This window comes from Gracilinanus agilis, chromosome 2 (genome assembly GCF_016433145.1).
Source record: "Gracilinanus agilis isolate LMUSP501 chromosome 2, AgileGrace, whole genome shotgun sequence".
NCBI lineage: Eukaryota > Metazoa > Chordata > Mammalia > Didelphimorphia > Didelphidae > Gracilinanus > Gracilinanus agilis.
Window position 1 is genome coordinate 303,123,335 of NC_058131.1, and position 21,737 is coordinate 303,145,071.

Below are 21,737 nucleotides of genomic sequence, written 5' to 3' on the forward strand. Positions count from 1 at the left end.
AAAAAAAAAAAAAAAAAAAAAAAAAAGTAATCTATGTTGGGGTAGCTAGATGGCACAGTGGATAGAGAGCCAGGCCTGGAGTTGGAAGGTCCTAGGTTCAAATCAAACCTCAGACACTTCCTAGCTGTGTGACCCTGGGCAAGTCACTTAATGCCCTTTGTCTAGCCCTTGTCCTTTTGTCCTACAGTTGTTACTATGACAGAAAGTAAGAGTTTGGAAAAAAAGGATCTATCTTAAATGAGGCAACCAAACCACCAAATAGAACAGAAAGTGGGGCTCCCTGCATCTTTTAATTCTGAAGGTCTTCCGACACAGTATACTATGGTCTTTCTACTGCAGAGGAGGAGACATCCTCTCAGAAGAAGAATACCCAGAGCTAAATTCAAAATCCTTTATTCACCTTGGCTCATCTCCCTAGCAGAAATGCATAGCTTCAACTTCCTGATATGTTAAAGAAAATGGACCAACATTTTTGTTCTCTGTCTCTAGATAATACTTTTTATAAATGGAAAGAATCTTACATATCATTTTTTATTTTACGATAATAACAAAATTATCTTTTATTTTAAATAAGAGAATATTGAATCTCAGGGAAGTTGTGTTTGCCCACAATCATGCATCTAATAAATGACAAAATCAAGCTACAACCCAGATTTCCTGAATCTCTGTTCTGATCCTTCTGGTAAACCATGCTGCTTTGATTGGGCACCTGTGCCTCAGTTTCTACAAAGGAAGGAAAAATTTTATTTATACTAGTATATCCTAGTCAAATGAAATCCTCTATGTGGACAAACAATAGCTTTTTAGAAGAAAAGTACTAAATCTAAAATGTTGTGGTGCCTTTCTGGATAAATTATTTCAGGAAATATTATTTGTTTAAATGCGCGATGTGTGAATGCAAAAACCCCCACCCCCTCCATGATTATATCATTAGTAGATATATGATTCTATCTGAAGTATTTTCTGTATCTCAATCATATAAGATTCTATCTGAAGCATTTTTAGGAGTTCAGTCCTGTTGGAACTACATAAACACTCAATTGTAAGTATTAAATATTTCTAAAAAAATAATCACTTAATTCTGAAAAATAATTATTTTTTTAAACCCTTACCTTTCTTCTTAGAATCAATACTGTGTATTGGTTCTAAGGCAGAAGAGTGGTAAGGGCTAGGCAATGGGGGTTAAATGACTTGCCCAGGGTCACACAGCTGGGAAGTGTCTGAGGCCAGATTTGAACCTAGGACCTCCAAGTCTCTCTGCCTAGCTCTCAATCCACTGAGCTACCCAGCTTTCCCCTGAAAAACTATCATTTATAAGGAAAATCACACAGCAGGCATAAAGTTTTCTGACATTTCTCCACCTCATGCTGTACTATATGAAGTTGTTGTTCAACACACCCATGTATTACCTGATTTTCTTTCATTTCTCCTTTATTCTATGTTTCTGCTGATTTTACTTGATTCTTGAGTAACTATAAATATATCTGAAATATTATTGTATCTCTAGTACAACTCTTGACCATATAAAGAGGCAGCTCACAAGGCTTGGGGTCTTTGGTTCCTAACTGGAGTCTGGCTTTATTGTGGATTGGCTCTTTCTCAATAGATCTATTTCTTTTTGGCTTAGAGACTGTATTATTATTTTGGTGTCTCAGCTAATAAATTTTTGTCACAGTTATAATATATACTAAGGGAAATACAAATACACAAATGGGCATTCATGCTCAAATAACTTGAGTAATGCCTATTGAAGTGTGAAACTCCTTTATTCCTACTTGTGAAAGGTATGTTAATTTTCAAATGAAATTCTAAAAGCTATGGATGCTTTATGGATATAAAGATTGTACCAACCACAAAAGAAGAAGATGAAAAGTGCCAGAAATCACAAGCACTAAATAAACATGAGATGAATGGACAAATGTGTGGATTCCCCATTGCCTCTATTGCAAGCTATTACCATCACTATTCTTGGGGAGTAGGTACAGAGGGGAGAAGGGATAATTTGGTGAAAAGGCAAAAAGTGAGCAAGCAGCAGTATCCAGGAGGAGGCCTCAGAGTTTATCACTTTCTTCTCTCTGCCCAAATAATAAACAATGACAATAAAAACAGGACTCTCTTTATAAATGACTTTAAAGTTCTCAAGTTAGCTTCACATCAAGTGCTTCATAATTAGACCTCACAATGCCCTATAAAAGAAGTAAGGTAAGCATTCTTTATTTGATGGATTGGGAAATGGAGGCAAAGTTAAAAATCTTGCCTCAAATCATACAAGGAGTTGACAGTAGAACTGAAGCCAGCTGATGGAATACTATTGCGCTCAAAGGAATAATAAACTGGAGGAATTCCATGTGAACTGGAAAGACCTCCAGGAATTGATGCAGAGTGAAAGGAGCAGAGCCAGAAGAACATTGTACACAGAGACTGATATACTGTGGTAAAATCGAATGTAATGGACCTCTGTACTAGCAGTAATGCAATGACTCAGGACAATTCTGAGGGACTTATAGAAAAGAACGCTACCCACATTCAGAGGAAGAACTACAGGAGTGGAAACAGAAGAAAAACAACTGCTTGAACACATGGGTTGATGCGGACATGATTGGGGATGTAGACTCAAAACTACCACACCAATGCAACTACCAACAATTTGGAAATAGGTCTTGATCAATGACACATGTTAAAACCAAATGGAAATATGCATTGGCCATGGTGGAGGGGAGAAGTGGGGGGGGGAGGAGAAGGGGAAAGTAAGAGCATGAATTTTGTAACCATGTTAACTTCTCTAAAAAATAAATATTAATAAATGTTAAAAAAAAAAAAAAGAGCTGAAGCCAGGCTCTGATTGCCTCAATCTCTCAGTCCTGTGTTCAAACCATATAATACAGAGCAAAGGGCAGTAACTCTCTATCTGAAGGGAAAATTCAGGCAAAAAACTAAAGGACCAAGAGTAGAAAGCGGGCAGATTGAATCCAAAGCTAATTTTCTTTCCATCAGAACTTTGAGATTTCTGTAAGAATGAGCATCACTTTTGGGCCTCACCTACCTCACAAGATGCTCTAAGGCATTAATGAGAAAATATAGAAGTGCTCTGAAAAGCTATAAATTTATTTATTTTCCAAAAAGAAAAAATAAAGCAAAAGCATACATACATATGTATATACACACACATAAATATATGTATACATGAATATAAAAGGTCACCCCATAAAAATTTGTAAAAGAACCAGAAGAGGAACTCTAGTTAAGGGGAAAATTCTTCTCCCCCCCCCCCCAAACCCTTACCTTCTTCTGTCTTAGAATCCATACTATATAATGGTTCTAAGGCAGAAGAGCAGTAAGGACTAGGCAATGGGGTTAAGTGACTTGCCCAGGGTCACACAGCTGGCAAGTGTCTGAGTCCAGATTTGAACCTAATCCACCGAGCCACCTGGCTGCCCCTAAAGGGAAACTCTTATAAAGGAAAGAGGCAATCACAAAAGATTACATTAACTTGAAAAGTTTTTGCACAAACAAAACAAAACTAATTGCAGCAGGATTAAGAAAGGAATCCATCAAATGGGATGGGGGAACCCAGAAAACTTTTGAATCAAACATCTGAGAAGGGTATGAAATCCAAGCTATGTAGGCATTAAAAAAAGTCTTTTCCCAGTAGAATAAGCATTCAAGAGCATCTCTCAATAGTGTCTGTCCCATGCGGCAGCAAGAAGGGCAAGTAAGAAGAGGACTGAGAAAAGACGATCCGATTTAACAACTGAGCCATCACTGGGGCCTTTGGAGAGAGCAGTTTGAGCTAAGGGATGAAGAGGGAGGGGAGGCAGTGAATACAAACAGCTGTTTCTAGGAGTCTCGTTGAGAGAGAGAGGAAAGATATAGGGCAATACCATAGTCCAGTGAAGGGCTTTAAAAAAAAATTTTTTTTTTTAAAATTTTTTGGCAATGGGGGTTAAGTGACTTGCCCAGGGTCACACAGCTAGGAAGTGTCTGAGGCCAGATTTGAACCTAGGACCTTCCGTCTCTAGGCCTGGCTCTCAAACCACTGAGCCACCCAGCTGCCCCCGAAGGGCTTTTTTTAAAGATGAAGAGACTTGGGCATATTGTGAAGGAAATAGGGAAAGATCCGGGAAGGGAAGGAAGCTGAAGATTTGGAGAGGACATAGTTGAAGTGGAAATCTACAGGAGATAATACCCCTCTCTCCCTTCCCTGAAGAGGGGGGATACTGTGGTAAAGTAGATTGAATATACAGTCAGAATTGTTGATCAGAGTGTTGGTTAATTTTGCTGAACTGCCTTTTGTCTCTGATTTTTAAGTGGTTGCAAATGGGGGCTCAATGGGCAGGGGAGGAAAGAGGGCTGGCTAAATTTGGAAATGAATATGATGCAAAAACAAAAGACAATACAAGGTTGTCATGGATCACTGTTTCCTCCCCCTTCCTGATAGGAGAAAGCAAGGACAATTTGGACAAGAGACACATAAGATAGACAGGATGAGCTGCAATCTGCATCGGTAGAGAGAATTTCTGAAGTGATGAAATCAGAAATCCAGTTGGATATTGATGTATATAGAAGTAGAAATAAGATATATATTTAAGGGGGCATCTGGGTAGCTCAGTGAATTGAGAACCAGGCCTGGAGATGGGATGTCCTAGGTTTAAATCAGGCTTCAGACCCTTCCTAGCTGTGTGACCCTGGGCAAGTCACTTAACCCCCATTGCTCACCCTTACTGCTCTTCTGCTGCAGAACCAATATATAGTATTGATTCTAAGATGGAAGGTAAGGGTTTAAAAAAAAAAATATATATATATATATATGGTGGTATTATCATAAATTACTCATATCATAATTCCAAAAAGGTAGCACCTTTTTAGAATGGGAAACGCCTTGGTATAAGGGAAAGAACACTGGTCTGGGGGGTCAGACCCCTCATCTAACATGATGTAGTCCTGAGCCAAGTCACTTCTCTCTTTCTCCATCAGCAAAAACGACTGCTGTTACTAATGATCTCATAGAGAGGTTGTGGAGAAAAGTGCTCTGTAAAATCTTTGAAGTCCATACAGCTCAGTGGGGAAATGTGGATAGGGCACCAAGTCCAGAGTCAGGAAGACCTGTGTTCAAATCCAGCCTCAAATACTAACTAGCTGTGTGACTCTAGGCAAAGTCACTTAATCTCTGTTTGCCTCAGTTGTCACATCTGCAAAAAGGGGATAATAACAGTACCTACCTCCTAGGGTTGCTGTGAGGATCAAATGAGATACTAATTGTAAAGCACTTTTATCATAATGCCTGGCACAGAGTAAATGCTATATAAAATGTTAGCTATTAGCAATAATTTATTATCATCATTATCGCTAACACCAGACAAGGAGAAAGCAAATTACTCCCCAGAGATAGAGAATAACCACATTTTTTGACATCTCCAGGTATAGGACATATATTCTATCTATGTGAAAAAAAAAAAAAAAAAAGGAAAAGGCTGGGGGGACAGCTAGGGGTCTCAGTGGATTGAGAGCCAGGCCTAGAGATGAGAAGTCCCTGGTTCAAATTTGTCCTCAGACACTTCCTAGCTGTGTGTGTGTGTGTGACCCTGGGCAAGTCACTTGACCACCATTGTCTAGCCACTCTTCTGCCTTGGAACCAACACCCAGTATTGATTCCAAGATGGAATGTAAGGGTTTTAAAAAAGGTTTTAAAAAAAAAAAAGAGTGGGATGGAGAGGGATGGTCTTTCTCCAAAGGGCTTTTATTTGTTCCTGATCCAAAATTTCAGTTAATCTTAGAGCTGCATATAAAACCACAGTTGTATTCCAAATGCAAAACTACCCCCTCCGAGGTGGAGAGCATGCGGTACCTTAGGTGGTAAGTCCCCTCTTTCTGGCCAAATCCGCTGCCGGGCACCACACAGATTCCAGTTTCTTCCAGAAGCTTCATACAGTAAAACATGTCTGGGGCCATCTTATGGGCCTGAGAAGTGGAGCAGAGTTAGTCATTTATTTTCTTTTTACAGACACATAGAATCAAACTCAAGTAAAGTTGCAGTGATTCACTTAAAGGGATGCTTCTCTGCTCTACCAAAGCACAGAGCTAGATGGAAGGAACCTTAAGAGTGCCTCCGTCTAATCCAGTGATGGCAGACCTATGACACACGTGTTAGCAATGACACGTGTAGCCATTTTTGATGACACATGGTTGCATGCCCAGGATGAAACATTTGCTGTAGTGAAGTGTAGACACTAGATGTAGTAAAAACTACATCTGCTAAAGAAACTGCAACCTAAAGTAGGGGCAGCTGGGCTAGCTCAGTGGATGGAGAGCCAGGCCTAGAGACGAAAGGTCCTAGGTTCAAATCCGGGCTCAGACACTTTCCAGCTGGGTGACCCTGAGCGACCCATTGCCCACTGGTTGTGGCCCTATGCTCCTAGAATGGAGTCCCAGGATGAAAAAAAAAAAAAAAAGTGTAGACACTCTGTGCACTATAGATGACAATTCTACCTCTTTTGGTTTATTAAATAGTTATATATTACAATTATATAGTTTTGTTATTTGAACTATAAATATCGCGAAATTATGGTTTTTTTCTCGAAGTGACACACCACCCGAGTTATGATCAGTTTTTTGGTGAATTTTGATGCACCAAGCTGCAAAGGTTGCCCATCACTGTTCTAACCCAATCCCAACATTTGGCAGGTGGACAAAATGAGGCCCAGGGAGAGACAGTGATTGGCCCAAAGTCCCACAAAGGGTGAGTGGCAAGGGCAGGATTCCAACTGAGGGTCCCTTGACTTCAATTTCAACACACTTTTCATTTGTACCAAGCTGCTTTTTCCCACATGGGCAAGTGTTAGGTCCCAGGAAGAGGTGAGGTGCTGGGTATAAACAGAAGAGAAGAAATAGTCACAAATATTCTGCTTCCAAAGACATCGCTGGGATGCAGTGAGTTACACTGGAAAGGGACTTAGATTGAGTGCCATGAAAACAGTTCAGATCATTCTACATTATACACATGTATTATATCATATCATCCTACAGTTCTACCATTAAACACTTGTGTGACACTGGGGCGATTTGTTTTTCTCTGGACCTCAGTTTCTTCATCTGTAAAATGAGGGGATTGGATTAGATTAACCTGTGGTCCAAACTTAATTTTTCTTTATAACTATACTTTGATGTGATTTACTTTCTTGGTAATCCAAAGCATTTTACTTTGTATATTTAAAAACATTATTCTGAGAAGGGGTCTATAGTTTTCACCAGATTACCAAAGGGACACCAAAAAAGTTAAGAAAGCCTGGATTAGATCTCTCAGGTTCCTTCCAGCTCTACACCTATATTCTTGTAATTCATCTTCTCCAAACTATTTTAAATTTAAAATTAAACTATTTTAAATTAAAAATGAAAGTGAACAAGCACTTAAGAGGCCATCTATCTATATGTCAAAAATTCTTATTTGGTCATTAAAGCAAGTACCATTTGGATCCCCAACTTTCTAAGCCTACTTGAAGTTACATAAAAGTGTATTTCTTTACAGAGGCATTCAGGTAATTGGAGACTCTGAACACCTGAAAGCCACTGCTAACTCCCAACAGAATTTTGCCCAATCTCAACTTCTTCTCCCCAACAAAATTCTATCAGGTCCGCCAAAGGCCCATATTAGCAGTATTTAATAATTAAATTTATCACTTTGCACTTTCCCCAAAGGAAACTGTTGTGGAAAAAATAATGGACTTGAAGTGAGAGGACCCAGATTAGAATTCCAATTCTGCTATTATGTATGTCCTTAGGCAAGTAATTTGACCTCTCTGGGTCTTGGTTTCCAACTCTTATGAACTGCTTAAGCATAGTTTCCATCATGTATCTGCTCTTCTTTCTGGCTTCACTTTTTCTGTCACTATGTTACTGCTTTTCACTCTCTCTCTCCTCCATGTGTGGAGTTTTAGGGTTATCTCTCTTTTTGTCTTATTTTTTTATTTTATTATTTTCAAATGGAAAAAAAATGGCCTTCCCCCCCAACCCAATTGTATAAAAAAGGAAAATAAAACAAATTTCCCCTTTTGTTATATATATATACAAAATATGAAAAATTAGTCCTCTGGAATTATGGCTAACAATTACAATGACCAGAGTTCCTAATTCCTCCAAATTGTTTTGTCTTTACCATATTGTTGGCATTGTATAAATTTTTCTCCTGTTTCTGTTCATGTCACTCTGCATTAGTCCATAAGTCTTTTCAGATTTTTAAAAAATCATCCTTTGGGGTTATCTACCAATCTGCCCGTGCTCTAGAGTCTGCTCAAAAATCTTTAGCAGCTCCTTTCTACTTAATGACTTAAGCTCAAACTGCCTTAGACCAGAATTCAAGCTCCTCTACAAATGCTCCTTTCCATATTGCTTCTCTCCACACATGTGGCCAAACTAGACTACCCTCTGCAATGAACACATGCTGGGTTCTCCCATCTCCTTTAAAATGTAAGCTCGTTGAGGACAGAGTGTTTTCCCTTTTTCCTCTGTACTGCCCCATGCTTGACCCAGTACCAGACACACAATAGGCTCTTAATTGCTTTTTGGTCCACTAGTATCATTCTCTCTGTCCAAGTCAGCTCTTCTTTCCCCTGACTTTCTCTAAAGTCTGGTACAAATGCCAGCTCCTTCATGACATCTTCTGTCCCCCACCCCTCACATCAGGAACAATCTTACTTGTTGGGCCTGATGGAGCCCTCTGTTTTTATACGCTTATCGTGACTATTGTTCATCATCACTGTCTGCTTTGCGTTTTACTTCCCCTGCCAGAAGGTTCATGACAGCAAACTGTCTTGCACCCCTGGCCAGCACCTATTGCACTATTCTACATCCAGTAGGTGCCCGATGATCCAATGTCAATTTAATACTTACTCAGTGTCGAGCTTTGCGCTTGGTGCTGTCTTTATGGTTTATTTGACAATCAGTCTTTGAGACTTAACTGAAAAATTACCTTTCTTCACTCCTAGTAAGAACGTTAACCAGAAATCTGGCCTGATTTGAGTTTTATTTCACATTTGTATTGGCCAAAATGAAATGGCACAGTCATGCTCACAGCCCTGGTTCTGAAAGTTAGTGCTCTGTATACCAGGACATATATAAGTAAGCCACTGACCTGATTTATAATCCAGGGGCTGACCCAGCAGAGACATGGAGAGAACAAGAACAAACCCCCTTTTCTCTAGGGGTAAACCCCCCAGTCCCCTGCCCAATAGTAGCCTCTGTTCCAGTTATCACAGTAATGATAATAATTGTTATTGTTTATCATTTTCAGTTGTGTCTGACGCTTTGGGGTTTTCGTGTCAAGGATACTAGAATGGTTTGCCATTTCCTTCTCCAGCTCATTTTATAGATAAAGAACAGGGTTAAGGCACTTAGCACTTGCCCACAATCACACAGCCTAGCAAATGTTTGAGGCCATTTTTCCACTTAGACTTCAGGCCTGGCACCCTATCCACTGCACCATCTAGAATATCACTCTTTATGTTTAAATCACATACCCATTTTGACCTTATCTTGGTATAGGATGAGCTATTGATCTAAACCTAATTTTTGCCACACTGTTTTCCAATTTTCCCAGCATTTTTATCAAATGGTGAGTTCTTATCCCCAAAGCTGGGATCTTTGGGTTTATCAAATACTGGTTTGCTGAGCTCATTTACCTCTGGTCTATTCCATTGATCCACCATTCTATTTCTTAGTACCAGATTGTTCTGATGACCACTGCTTTATAGTACAGTTTAAGATCTGGTACTGCTAGGCTGTCCACTGCCCCATCTAGCTGCCCATAATAATAATAGTTAACATATAGCACTTACTATGTGCCAGGCCCAGTGCTAAGTGCATTACAATCATTATCGATATTGAAACAATGCTGGGAGGTAGATGCTATTATTATCCTCATTTTACCAAAGAAGAAACTGGGGCAGACAGGGGTAAATGATTTGTCCAGGGTCACACAGCTAGTTTGAAGCTGGATTTGAATTTAGGTAAGAGTCAGAGCAAGGATCAACATACCTTAGCTGCCTCAATTGCCTTCGTTGGGATAAAGATCCTGGGAAAAGCATACATTGCTCCTTGTAATGGATTACAATGAATTCCTGGCACCTGGTTAAATAAATCTTCTGTAAGCTTTGCTTTTTGGGCAAGGTTGCTCAGGACAAATTCCTTCTCCTGCGGGAAAAGAAAGAGAGAGGATGAGGTTAAACTTACTTAGGATAGTAAGTAACAGAATGACAAGTCTCTAGAACTGATTCCTTCTGTAAGAATAATACCAAAGATGGGGCAGCTGGGTAGCTCAGTGGATTGAGAACCAGGCCTAGAGACAGGAGGTCCTAGGTTCAAATCTGACCTGACACTTCCCAGCTGTGTGACCCTGGGCAAGTCACTTGACCCCCATTGCCTACCCTTACCACTCTTCTGCCTTGGAGCCAATATACAGTATTGACTCCAAGACGGAAGGTAAGGGTTTTATAAAAAATAATAATAATAATAATAATACCAAAGAAATTCGAAAAGGAGCCTTTTCCTTGCAAGGATGTGTGGTGTTACCATCCCATTGTAGGGTCATCCCAAGTTTAAGAGCTAAAACGGGCTTTTAAAATTACCTAATTATATTCCCTTCCCCCGTTTTTACAGAGAAGGAAAACGAGCAGGGGGAGGACCCAAGAAGCTAACTGAAACAAAACCAGAGATGCTCAGCAGAGATCCCAAAACAGAATGCATTTGCCATGTATTACTTTCTTTTTTTCTTTTTTTAATATTTGATCTTTTTAAAACAATGTTTTATTTTCCTCCAATTGTATGTAAATACAACTTTTTAACATTCACTTAAAAAATTTTTGAGCTTCAAATTCTCTCTCTCCCCCCAACTCTCTGAGATGTTAAGCAATTTGAGAATGATTTTATATGCGCAATTCATACGTTTCTTTCTTTCTCTTTTTAAAAAAATCTTTACCATTTGAGAATCAACACTAATTATCAATTTTAAGGCAGAAGAATAGTAAGGGCTTGGCAACTGGGATTAAGTGACTTGCCCAAAATCACACACCTAGGAAGAGTGAAGCCAAATTTGAACCTAGAACTCCCCATCTCCAGGCCTGGCATTCTATTCTGAGCCACTTAGCTGCCCTACATGTTACTTTCTTTTTAAAAAACCCTAACCTTCCATCTTAGAATCAATATTGTGTATTGGTTGTAAAGTAGAAGAGCAGTAAGGACTAGGCCAGTGATTCCCAAAGTGGGCGCCACCGCCCCCTGGTGGGTGCTGCAGTGATGCAGGGGGAGCGGTGATGGCCACAGGTGCATTTATCTTTCTTATTAATTGCTATTAAAATTTTTTAACAATTAATTTCCAGGGGGCTAAGTAATATTTTTTCTGGAAAGGGGGCAGTAGGCCAAAAAAGTTTGGGAACCACTGGACTAGGAAATGGGGGTTAAGGGACTCACCCAGGGTCACTCAGCTAGGAAATGTCTGAGGCCAGATCCAGGACCGCCTGTTTCTAGGTGTGGCTCTCAAAACATGCTATTTTCAATGAAAGTCACTCTCTGAGGCTTCCAACTGTTCTAGGAATTGAGGGGTAGGAGAGTATGAGGTTTGGGAGGTGATAAAACCATGACAGATAGCTATGTGGGGTAGTGATACCTGGAGTTCTGGAGACTGAGGTGTATGTAATCCCTGGCTCTGTTCAAGTCCAGACTGTGGGACAGTCACTTCCCCTCTTTAGACCTCAGCTTCCTTATCTGTAAATGACCCCCAAGGCTCCTTCTAGCTCAAAATCTTAGGATTTCATGTGTCCTAGACTTGAGAAGGAGTCCTCCAGAATGAAGGCCCTAGCAGCAGTGAGGTAGGCTTCTACTGAGATTCTTTCTCCTCCAACCCCTGCTCTCCATCCCATGGCTCACTCCACTCATAAGGGGAAAATTATTTCTTTATCCCACTGCTAGCTCTGGAATTTGGGCAGAAATTCCTCCTCCTTTCAGATTTGCAGTTGAAAACGAAGCAATTGTATTTTCTTGGAATCACCCATGATTCCCACAGGAACCCTTCTGTGGTTCTCAAAAAAGTAACCAGACTCTGGACTCAAAGGACATGGCTAGTCATGCACGGTTCCCAATGCCTGAAAGCCTTACACCATTTGATCTCTTCTAGCATGGGAGATTTCCAAAAACTCTTTCTGCTATTTTTTACTCCTCAGACACCCATAAGACCCACACGAGGCCGACTGCCTCTGTTTTGGATGTGCCTCCCTCCGTGTCTCTTCTTGGAAATTCCATACTATGGTTTGCTTCCCCAATTTGATTCATTAACCAATCCTGAGCATCTCCCTGCTTTTGCTAACAGAGAATGGAAAACCAATGGTATGTGTTGAAGAATCTACCTTTCTCCCTATAAAACCCATGACTTTTCAGCTGCATTGTCCAGGTGCTGTAGCAGAAGACTTGGGAAATTAGATATCCCACATTTGGACTAGGAAACCTTGGCAAAACCAGGTGTGCCACGTCTGTGAGAGAGCTCTCCCAACAGTCATTAATGATCACAGAACCCACAGAATCTGAGAGCTGGAAATGACCCGTGGTGGCTGCCTCAAACAACCCATTCCCCTGTAATATACCCAGCAGGGGTCCATGCAGCCACCACTCACAGACCTCCAGGGAAGGAAGGAACCTCACAGCTCATTCTACTTTTTGACAGCTCTAAAGGGTGGCAAGTTTTTTTTTTCCTGAATGCTGAGCCTAAATTTTCCTTTTTGCAATGTCCACCCACTGCTCCTAGTTTTGTTTCAAAAGAACAAAGCTATTCCTTCACATTGAACACATTTTAACATGTCTCTGCTGAGTCTTCTACAAGCTAAACATTTCCAGTTCCTTCCGCTGATTAAGCAGGATGATATAGAAGACTGAGACATCAGAAGACCCGAGTCTGAGTCTGAGCTCTATTACTGTACAGCCTTGAGCAAAGCATTCCATCTCTCTCATTTTCCCTTTCCTTATCTTAAAAGGGGGGGGGGGGAAGGAGGACAATAATGCTAATGGCTCTGCCTGCTGGGCTCAAAGGGTTTCTGTGAAGCGTTAATAAGAAAAAGTCTACTAAAGTGCTCTATAACTGGATCAATAAGATCAGAGGTTCATAACTCAGGCTCTGTGAACATAAAAAAAAAAGTTTTGATGAATGTATTTTCCTGTCATTGTTTCCTTTGTAATCCTATGCATTTTATTTTATGCATCTAAAAACATTTTGTTCTTCTGTAGGCATGGCCAGGCTGCCCAAGGGTTCTCTGACCCACAAAAAGGGTAGAAGCCTCTGCTCTAGCTAAACCAGAGTTATTCATCTATGCCCTGCACCGTGCTAGGCACTGTGAGGATAGGAGGGATACAAAAGAAGGATTTTTTTCAATCACAGTCATTTTCTGGGGCTTCCAATTGCTTTACGAATCAAAGGGTAGGAGAATACAAAGCTTAGAAGGTGATGGAACCGTAACCGCTGGCTGTGCAGTGTGGTGGGAAAAGCGCTAGATTTAGGTCCTGGGGGTGGTGGAGAACCGCCCTGACACTGCTAGGGAAAGGAGGTGGGCAGAACATAAGGTAAGCTCCTTATTGGGAGGCACAGGCTTTAACTTGTGTTTGCTGCCCTGAGGGTGAGTTAGGGCCGCTTCTCAGACTTTGCTCCCACTCCCACATCCCAGAGAAGCCTGGTCAGGGTGTGGTGGTCAATGCTCTGTTACCACAGAACAGGATTCTTCCTCTCAGTGAAGCTAACTGGTCTATACCAAGATGGAAACCGTGACCAAAGCCTCTCTTATTCTAACTCAAGTGGAGTTTGGCAACAAGACTGGACTTGGCATCACAGGATCTGAAGCTGGAATTGGCCTTAAGAGACCATCAAATCTTATCTCCACAGATGAGGAGACTGAGGCAGAGAGAAGTTAAGTGACTAGAGCTTATAAGTGTCCTGAAGCAGGATCTGAACTCATCTTACTGACTTCAAGCTCAGTACACTTCTTGGTGGCCTAGTCAGAAAAGATGGGAGCTCTACTACAAGTTACTACCTGTGTCCTCTGTTTCCTTTCCTGTACAATGAAGAAGCTGAATTCAATGACCTCTAAGATACCTAAGAGACCCACAATCTAGAATCCTATTTACTTATGAAGGCATACCCAGGATACCAAGGATGAAGATGCCCATTTATACTCACCCTATTGAACTGCTCAAAAGATTCTTCTCCAGGCACAGGGGGGTTCACAACGATGTCCATGGCTGCCTGTCCAGACACTGGGGGGCAGAGTCGGACAGAGAGCATCTTGACAAGCTGTTCCTTAATCTCTGGATGTAAGTTGATCACCTCCATGTAGCCCCCTCGGTAGCCACACCTAGCCAGGGAAGGAAAAAAGGGCAAAAATTAGGGTAAAGTCTTAATTAACTGGGATTCGACTAACCAAAAGATCCATAACCCTCTTTTTAAAAATTCTAATCAATTATAATGCTAGGCATTATTATGGAAGGCAATTTGGAACTATGCCCAAAGGGCTTTAAAAAATGCATAACCTTTGACCCAGTCATACCACTACTAGGTTTGTACCTCAAAGAGAGATAGTAAGGAAAAATACTTGTACAAAAATATTTATAGCTGTGCTCTCTGTGGTGGCAAAAAATTGGAAAATGAGGGGGAGTCAAATTGATTGGGGAATGGCTGAACAAACTGTGGTATATGTTGGTGATAAAATACTATTGTATTGTAAGGAATGATGATCTGGAGGATTTTCTATATGAACTGGGAGAACCTCAATAAACTGATGCAGAGTGAAATAAGCAGAACCAGGAGAATATTGTACACAGAAAGTAAAACACTGTGGAACGATTCAGTGTAAATGGACTTTGCTACTAGAAGCAATGCAACAAGCCAAGACACTACTGAAGGACTTATGGCAAAGAATGCTAACCACATTGAGAGAAAGAACTATGGGAGTAGAAATGCAAAAGAAGAATATATGACATCACTTATCACAATTATATATGGGTATGTGATTTGGAGTTTAGGCTTTAAAAGATTGCTCTATACCAAAAATGAATAATATAGGAATAGGTATCAAGTGATAACATTTGTACAATCCAGTGGAATTGCTTGTTGGCTCTGGGAGAGAGAAGGGAAGAGAGGAGGGAAAGAAAATGAATCATATAAACATGGAAAAGTATTTAAAAATAAAAGGTAATTAGAAATTTTTTAAAAAGTAAGTTAAAAAATTAAAAAAACAAAACAAAACAATGCCAGGCATTGGGGACGATTTCATGGAGCTTCCATTCTTCCAAGTCTGGCAGGATCTAGGTCCTAGCTCCATTATTTAGTCCCAATTTGAGATTCCCATGATGGCCTGCTAGAACCCACATCAACTAAATCTGCTTAGATCTTTGTGTATGGTGCCTTTCACAGATCAAGAACTTAATAATTGTTTAACTGAATCTGTCTATTGCCTGTGACCAAATACATCTGCTGGTCACCTACAAGTTCACCTCTCTCTTATATGTTCTCCCCATGTGGCTAGGTCTAGTCTCCAGAATCTACTAAAGCTATCCCTCATCTAGTTTATTGTGTTATTTAGAACTTTTGGGGTTCCATTTAGAGGTATTTGGGGCTCATATGAGCTTTTAAATGACAAACTTCCTGTGGACATTTGGGAGACTTTAAGACTACATTTTCCATGATCCAATGGGTTTCCGGTTTTGGACATGGTGACGTCTCCAACATAAATTTGGAGGTCGGGCTTGAGATTGCCTCTTTTGCTACATAGACAAGATGGGTGAAGGTACAGACTGGCGGTAAGTTTGAAACTAGAACTTAGCAAAAGGCACATAGTCTATTTTATTCTACCAACATGGGCCTAATTAAAATATTACTTTTCCTCTTAATATCAGGCTTTATTATTTTTAAATATAACGTTATCCAGCAGAATTTCAGCTCTAATAGTACAGGGCAGTGGTTCCCAAACTTTTTTGGCCTACTGCCCCTTTCCAGAAAAAAATATTACTGAGCCCCCTGGAAATTAAATTTTTTAAAAATTTTAATAGCAATTAAAAGGAAAGTTAAATGCACCTGTGGCCATCACTGCTCCCCTGGATCACTGAAGCACCCACCAGGGGGCAGTGGCGCCCACTTTGGGAATCACTGGTACAGGGTTTTATCCTCATATGTTTGTATTTTTTTCCTTTTATATCATAACTTTAAGAGGTAATACCTGGCACTTCAACTCTAACCTTAGGGTCCCATGCTCCTGATGGATGGCTTTGTCATAGCTAGGTGCCCACAGACCCTCCAAGATGCATTCTGGTCATCTTCCTGCCTTGGTACCATACATATACTTATCTCTCCTCCAGCTTTCTCCTTCTTGCTTTGGGAACGGTCATCAAGTCAACATTACCATCCCAAAAAGGATTTTTAATCAATTTTCTATAACTCCATTCACCATCCTGGTGATTTCCCAGTCCAAAACACTTCTCCTTGCTACTACTTCCTCATAGGCGCTGTACCCTTCATCAGAATGCAAGTGCTTTAAGGGCGTCTATTGCCTTGCTTTTTATATTTATATTTCAAGAGCTAAGAATAGAACTAGGGGTATAATAAGCATTTAATAAATGTTTTTTCATGCATTCATTCGTTAATGATGAGAAAGAATGTCATAAAATAGTGGAGGGAATTTTGGGTTCTCATTGGCTATGTTAGCAGAGAGTAAGCTCTGGTATTTACTACCAAAATAGAAACACTTTGAATACCAGACAAGTGATGAACCAGAGGTCTGTTAACCTATCTGAGGAAAAGCCTATGTAAGTTTGGGGTGGGGGTGGGGGGCTCATTATTGGATCACAAAAACTCTGGAAGACATATATTAAGCCCAGAGATACTGCAATGTGCATTAATGGAGGAAGGACTCATATTGATATAATCACAGATCTGTAAAGCAAAAACACTTACTGAATTATGAGATTAGCTGATTTTCCCTATGCTCGAGTGGGTCAACCCCAGAGTAGTACAAGAGAAGAAAAGTTTCTCCACATCCTTAAATAAATAGCAAAAAAGTCCATGCCAACATACTCGCCCATGTAGCCTTTGGAGGTGGAGTGGAAGGAGGCAAGCTCCACGTTGTTCGAGTACTCTGGTCCCATCTCATAGAGAACCTTCTTGAAGGAGTGAAATTGGCAGTCCTTGGCATATACATTGTCCTGGTACACCTGAGCAAGCAACAAAGGGGAAAGAAAGTGAGTCACGTATGAATTCATAAAGACTGAAATGAGTAGAACTTGGTCAATTTGTATAACAACATTATAACTCTGAAGATAATTTCTGAAAGATCTAAGAACTCTGGTCAGTTTGAAGACTAACCACAATTCCAAAGGCCCCATGATGAAACATGCTACCACCTCCTGACAAGCCTACCACACTGACAAACTATGTGGCCAGGGACAAAACTGACAGACTCAGGCTAGACTAAGATAAGACATATTTTTTTTTTTTGGACACAGCCAACTTGGGAATTTGTTTTGCTAAGTTCTGCATATTTATTATAAGGGTTTTGCTTTTCTTTCTTTTTCGAAGGGAGAGAGAGAGGGAGAAGATGAAAGAGAAGATAGATGTAAGAAGAGAAAAAAAATCTGTAGAGGAAAACACCAGGAGCTGAAAGAGCCTTCAGAGACCATCTAGTCCAACTCCTTCATTTTATAGATAAGGAAACTGAGTCCAGGGAAGTTAAGGGGCTTGCCCAAGGTCACAGAGGTAGCAACATGGCACCATTGTGGTAGGAGCTTGGCAGGGTAGTATTTCTGAGGCGAAACTGCCGAGTGGCCAAGTTGGAGAACATCAAAACAGACTGATGATGCCCACTTAACATTCATACTCAGTCCTGAAGGTGTCACAATCCAAGTGTCATAAAGATACAACTTAAGTAGATACAGACTTAAGTAAACAAAACTAACATTTACAGAAGAACCACAAAGACTTTCTATAGCAAACAGCAGAGCTTAGTGTGATAATTAGATTAAGTCTACACTGCCCCATCTTTTGATTTAATCACCAAAGGTGAGAGCACCTTCCAATTCTGGGAGGTCCTAAGCCACGTGTGCTAGAGTGAGTAACGAATCAGAATCAACAGACCATCCCCTACACTTTCTATGAGAAAGTGTCTATTGTGATTGGACACGCAGGCTAGGGGAAGGCAAAAAAAAAAAATAAAAAAATAAAAAAAATAAAAATAAAAATAAAAAATAAAAGAGGAGGTTGAATGAGGCTGCTTCTGGTTTGGTGAAAGGGACCTGAGGGAGCTTTGCTGGTTCGTGAGGGAGAGACTGTTCCATGTGGTGAGTTTAAAGACTGAATCTTCCTGAATTTCTATTAAGAAACTTCCTTTTATAGTCTCTGTGAATGAAGTTTGCTCCATTCACCTCCGGGCCTCAGGCCCTTTAACCCTTGGCTGAGGGTTAAGATCTACCTGGATTAATTAGTGAGATAGATTCTTATTTTCTTCCTCTCTCTCTTCTCTCATGTAAATAAACTTCCATAAAAGTCAATTTTGATTTGAGATTATTCTTAATTGAGGATTGATAATAGTTCAATCCTCTGGCAACCATCTTTAATATACTGAACCCATAAAACCCCTTTTTCACCCTTACATTTGCTAACAAAAATATTTCTAAGGCTTAAACTGAGTAGGACCAGAAAAAATCTGAGGGGAGGGGGAAGAGGAATAAAAATGTCTTTTTTTTAGCTGGAGGAGTTTTGGGCACCAACTGATAAAACCATAGAAAGCCCAGATTTCTTTACCACTTTCTAAAACAAGCTAGTAAATGGTAAGTTTCTAAGGAGTGATATGGTATCCTGAAAAGACACTTGAACTTTATAGTAAGAAGATCTAGGTTCTAATTCTACCTGTGACAATTACAAACTATGTAACCAAAAACAAACTATTTGACTTTTATGCCAGAAATCCTTTTTGGTTATACACATAACCACAGGGTTATGGTTGTGAGGAAAGGATTTTTACTGAGAACCATAAAGGTGTTGTAGATACAAGAGTCTACTGAGTCTCAGTTTCCCTAACTGTGAAACTGGGATAAGAATTTTTGCCCTCTCTATATCAAAAGGCTGTCATAATAGTGACACAAAATAATGGATGCAAAATACTTTAAAAGTTGGAAAGTACTAAACACTTACGAGGGATTCCCATGATTAGTGATGTGGTTCCACACCCAGGACCAGTCTGAAACATAGCCTGACTGAGACAAGAAACTGTCCAAGCTTCCTTACCTCATCAGCCAAGAGAAAGAGTTTCTCTTCCCAAGCAAAGTGAATCACTTCTTCAATGCACTTTCTGCTCTGGACCTGACCTGGAAGGACCCCACCCAACAAAAGAAAACAAACCAAAAGTCAATTTTAATTTGTTTAAATTGGCCCCAGGCCCAGATTTCCATCCAGGGCCACCACACTCTTCAGTTATTACAGATTCTAGAGTTTCTCCCTCTTTCTTTAGTCACTAATATGCTAGTAAGTGTGACCTGCTTTTGATAAGTCTTGGGGTCCCCAAAGAAGCCCCCTTTCTTAACCTGCTGATAAACACAGCTCCCCCAGTAGGCAGAGATGAGTAAATTACTAGTTAATTATCATATACTTTCATGCAAACAGCAGGAAGGGTAAAACTTGAGGAAAATGAATAAATGAATTCAGCTATCTTCTTGTCAGGCCCGACTGAGTCATAGAAATTCCCTAAGTCTCAGGCAACCACAAACCACTCATGATCAGGAACAAGTTATTACAGCCCCCTAATCACTGTTCAGGGATCAACCTAGGAGTCTCAGGGGTCGAGTCCTTATTCACCTGCTAAGGTGCCTAGAGTATTACCACAAGGGAGTGCTCAAGCTCTTCAAAGTGGTGCTAAAGAAGTAACAGAGGTTTTATTGTTTGCCTTTCAAGATTAGTATCTTAGATCTAGGCTATTTATTAGTTATAGCTTTTTAGAGTCAGAAAAATCCAAGTTTTCCACAATTCATTAATACTATTTGGGAATAATGCAGGTTGCATGGTTTGTTATGAAGACTCAAAGCCCCTTTTGGGCTATAACAGATAGAAGAGAATAGTTTTTGAGGCTTGCTTAAGGCCATTTAAAGGCTTCCCCCCCCCACCCCACCCAGATCTGACTATAGCCACAGGTAGTTTTTTTATAAAGCTGTGCAAACATATGGCCAGCATCCTTCCTCCTAACTGACAATTGATCTTAATTTTAAATGTAAATCAAGTGAATTTCCTGTTTCTTCCTCTAACTTCTATTTGCTTCATCTCTTCAACTGTAATATAGATAATAATATCACCTACTTCCCAGCGTTGTAAAGAACAAATATCTGTTAAGTGCCTGGCACATGGTCAGAGCTATGTAAATATTAGCTATTATTATTATTACTCTCGGAATCTCTTTACAAACTCATGAGTCTTTTTTTCCTCCTTTCAACTAGCTATGGATAAAGTATTTCTTTTCCAAGCAACTTGTTTAAAAACAACTGCATCAGAACTTTATGTGGGAGCAAAGAAGTGGAAACTAAGTGAGAGTCCACCAAGAGAAGAATGGTGTAATAAACTGTGGTACATGAATTGTATGGGATTTATCATGCCATAAGAAATGACCAATATGAGCAATTCAGAGAAACATAGAAAGACCAACATGAACTGATCCTGGGAGAAAGAGAATAATGAAACCAACTCACCAAAAAAGAACCCCCAAAAACCCAAACACAACTCCAGAAAGTTAAAAAAGCTGTGTCCATCAGGGATTCAAATGGTGCTTTTCGGGTGGAGCAGCATTTTATGACCCCGAGAGGAAAGATTCCAGAATGAACTCAGACACATTTCAGAGGCTGTGCATTTTTATCTCCAAAGGCAGTTTGTATTTAATGGATTTTTCAGGCTTGGTAAAGGAAAAGATGAAGTCAGCAGCCTGGATAGGTTCAGGCAGAGAGTATGTGTGTTAAATTCATAAGAAGAGAGGCAGCTGGGTAGCTCAGTGGACTGAGAGCCAGGCCTAGAAACAGGAAATCCTAGGTTTAAATCTGGCCTCAGACAATTCCTAGTTGTGTGACCCTGAGCAAGTCACTTAACCTCCATTGCCAGCCCTTACCACTCTTCTGCCTTGAAAGCAATTGAAAGAATTGATTCTAAGGCAGAAGGTAAAGGTCTAAAAAGTTAATTCGTTCATTCATTCATTCATAATGTTTTCCAAATGGCATTTCTTTTTTAAAAAGCACTAGTTAAAAAACAAAAACCAAAAAGCTTTTGTTTTGACAGAGGTCATTTCCTGGCAAATCTTTCTCTCACCCGTATATACACAGAAATGAACACTCATGATATTGAGAGAAAAGAAAAGTGAAACAAAACCCACCAACATAGTAACCACATTAGACAGGTTATGCAACATTCTGCACCTATAGTCCTCCACCTCTGGGAAGCAGAGTGAAATCACCTGGCATTGCTTATTCAGACCTCAAAACATAGCCTAGGCTCTGGGCCCCAGAAGGGCCACACACCTCCCTGGAGAACATGGGCTCATAAAAAACAAGAAAGAATTTGAAAATGGTGAGGAAAGCACGTCAATCTTCTGAGAAGCAGATTAGATTATGTCTCAATAGATAAGTTTCAGCTTAAACTGCCTCCAAGCAGTTAACTCTATAGAGGCAGGCAGGCAGGCAGGCAGGCAGGCAGG

At 40.2% G+C, this 21,737-nt stretch overlaps 1 protein-coding gene across 1 annotated transcript in view; it reads right to left on the reverse strand.

Moving 5' to 3' along the window:
- Positions 1–21,737, reverse strand: part of GPT2 (glutamic--pyruvic transaminase 2) — a 54,047-nt gene that overhangs the window by 2,995 nt on the left and 29,315 nt on the right. The window contains exons 6-10 of the mRNA XM_044664177.1: positions 19,298–19,377; positions 17,093–17,229; positions 14,204–14,378; positions 10,027–10,182; positions 5,846–5,958 (exon numbers count right to left, since the gene is read on the reverse strand). Of these exons, the coding sequence (XP_044520112.1) occupies positions 5,846–5,958; positions 10,027–10,182; positions 14,204–14,378; positions 17,093–17,229; positions 19,298–19,377 (661 nt within the window). The remainder of the gene's footprint in view (positions 1–5,845; positions 5,959–10,026; positions 10,183–14,203; positions 14,379–17,092; positions 17,230–19,297; positions 19,378–21,737) is intronic.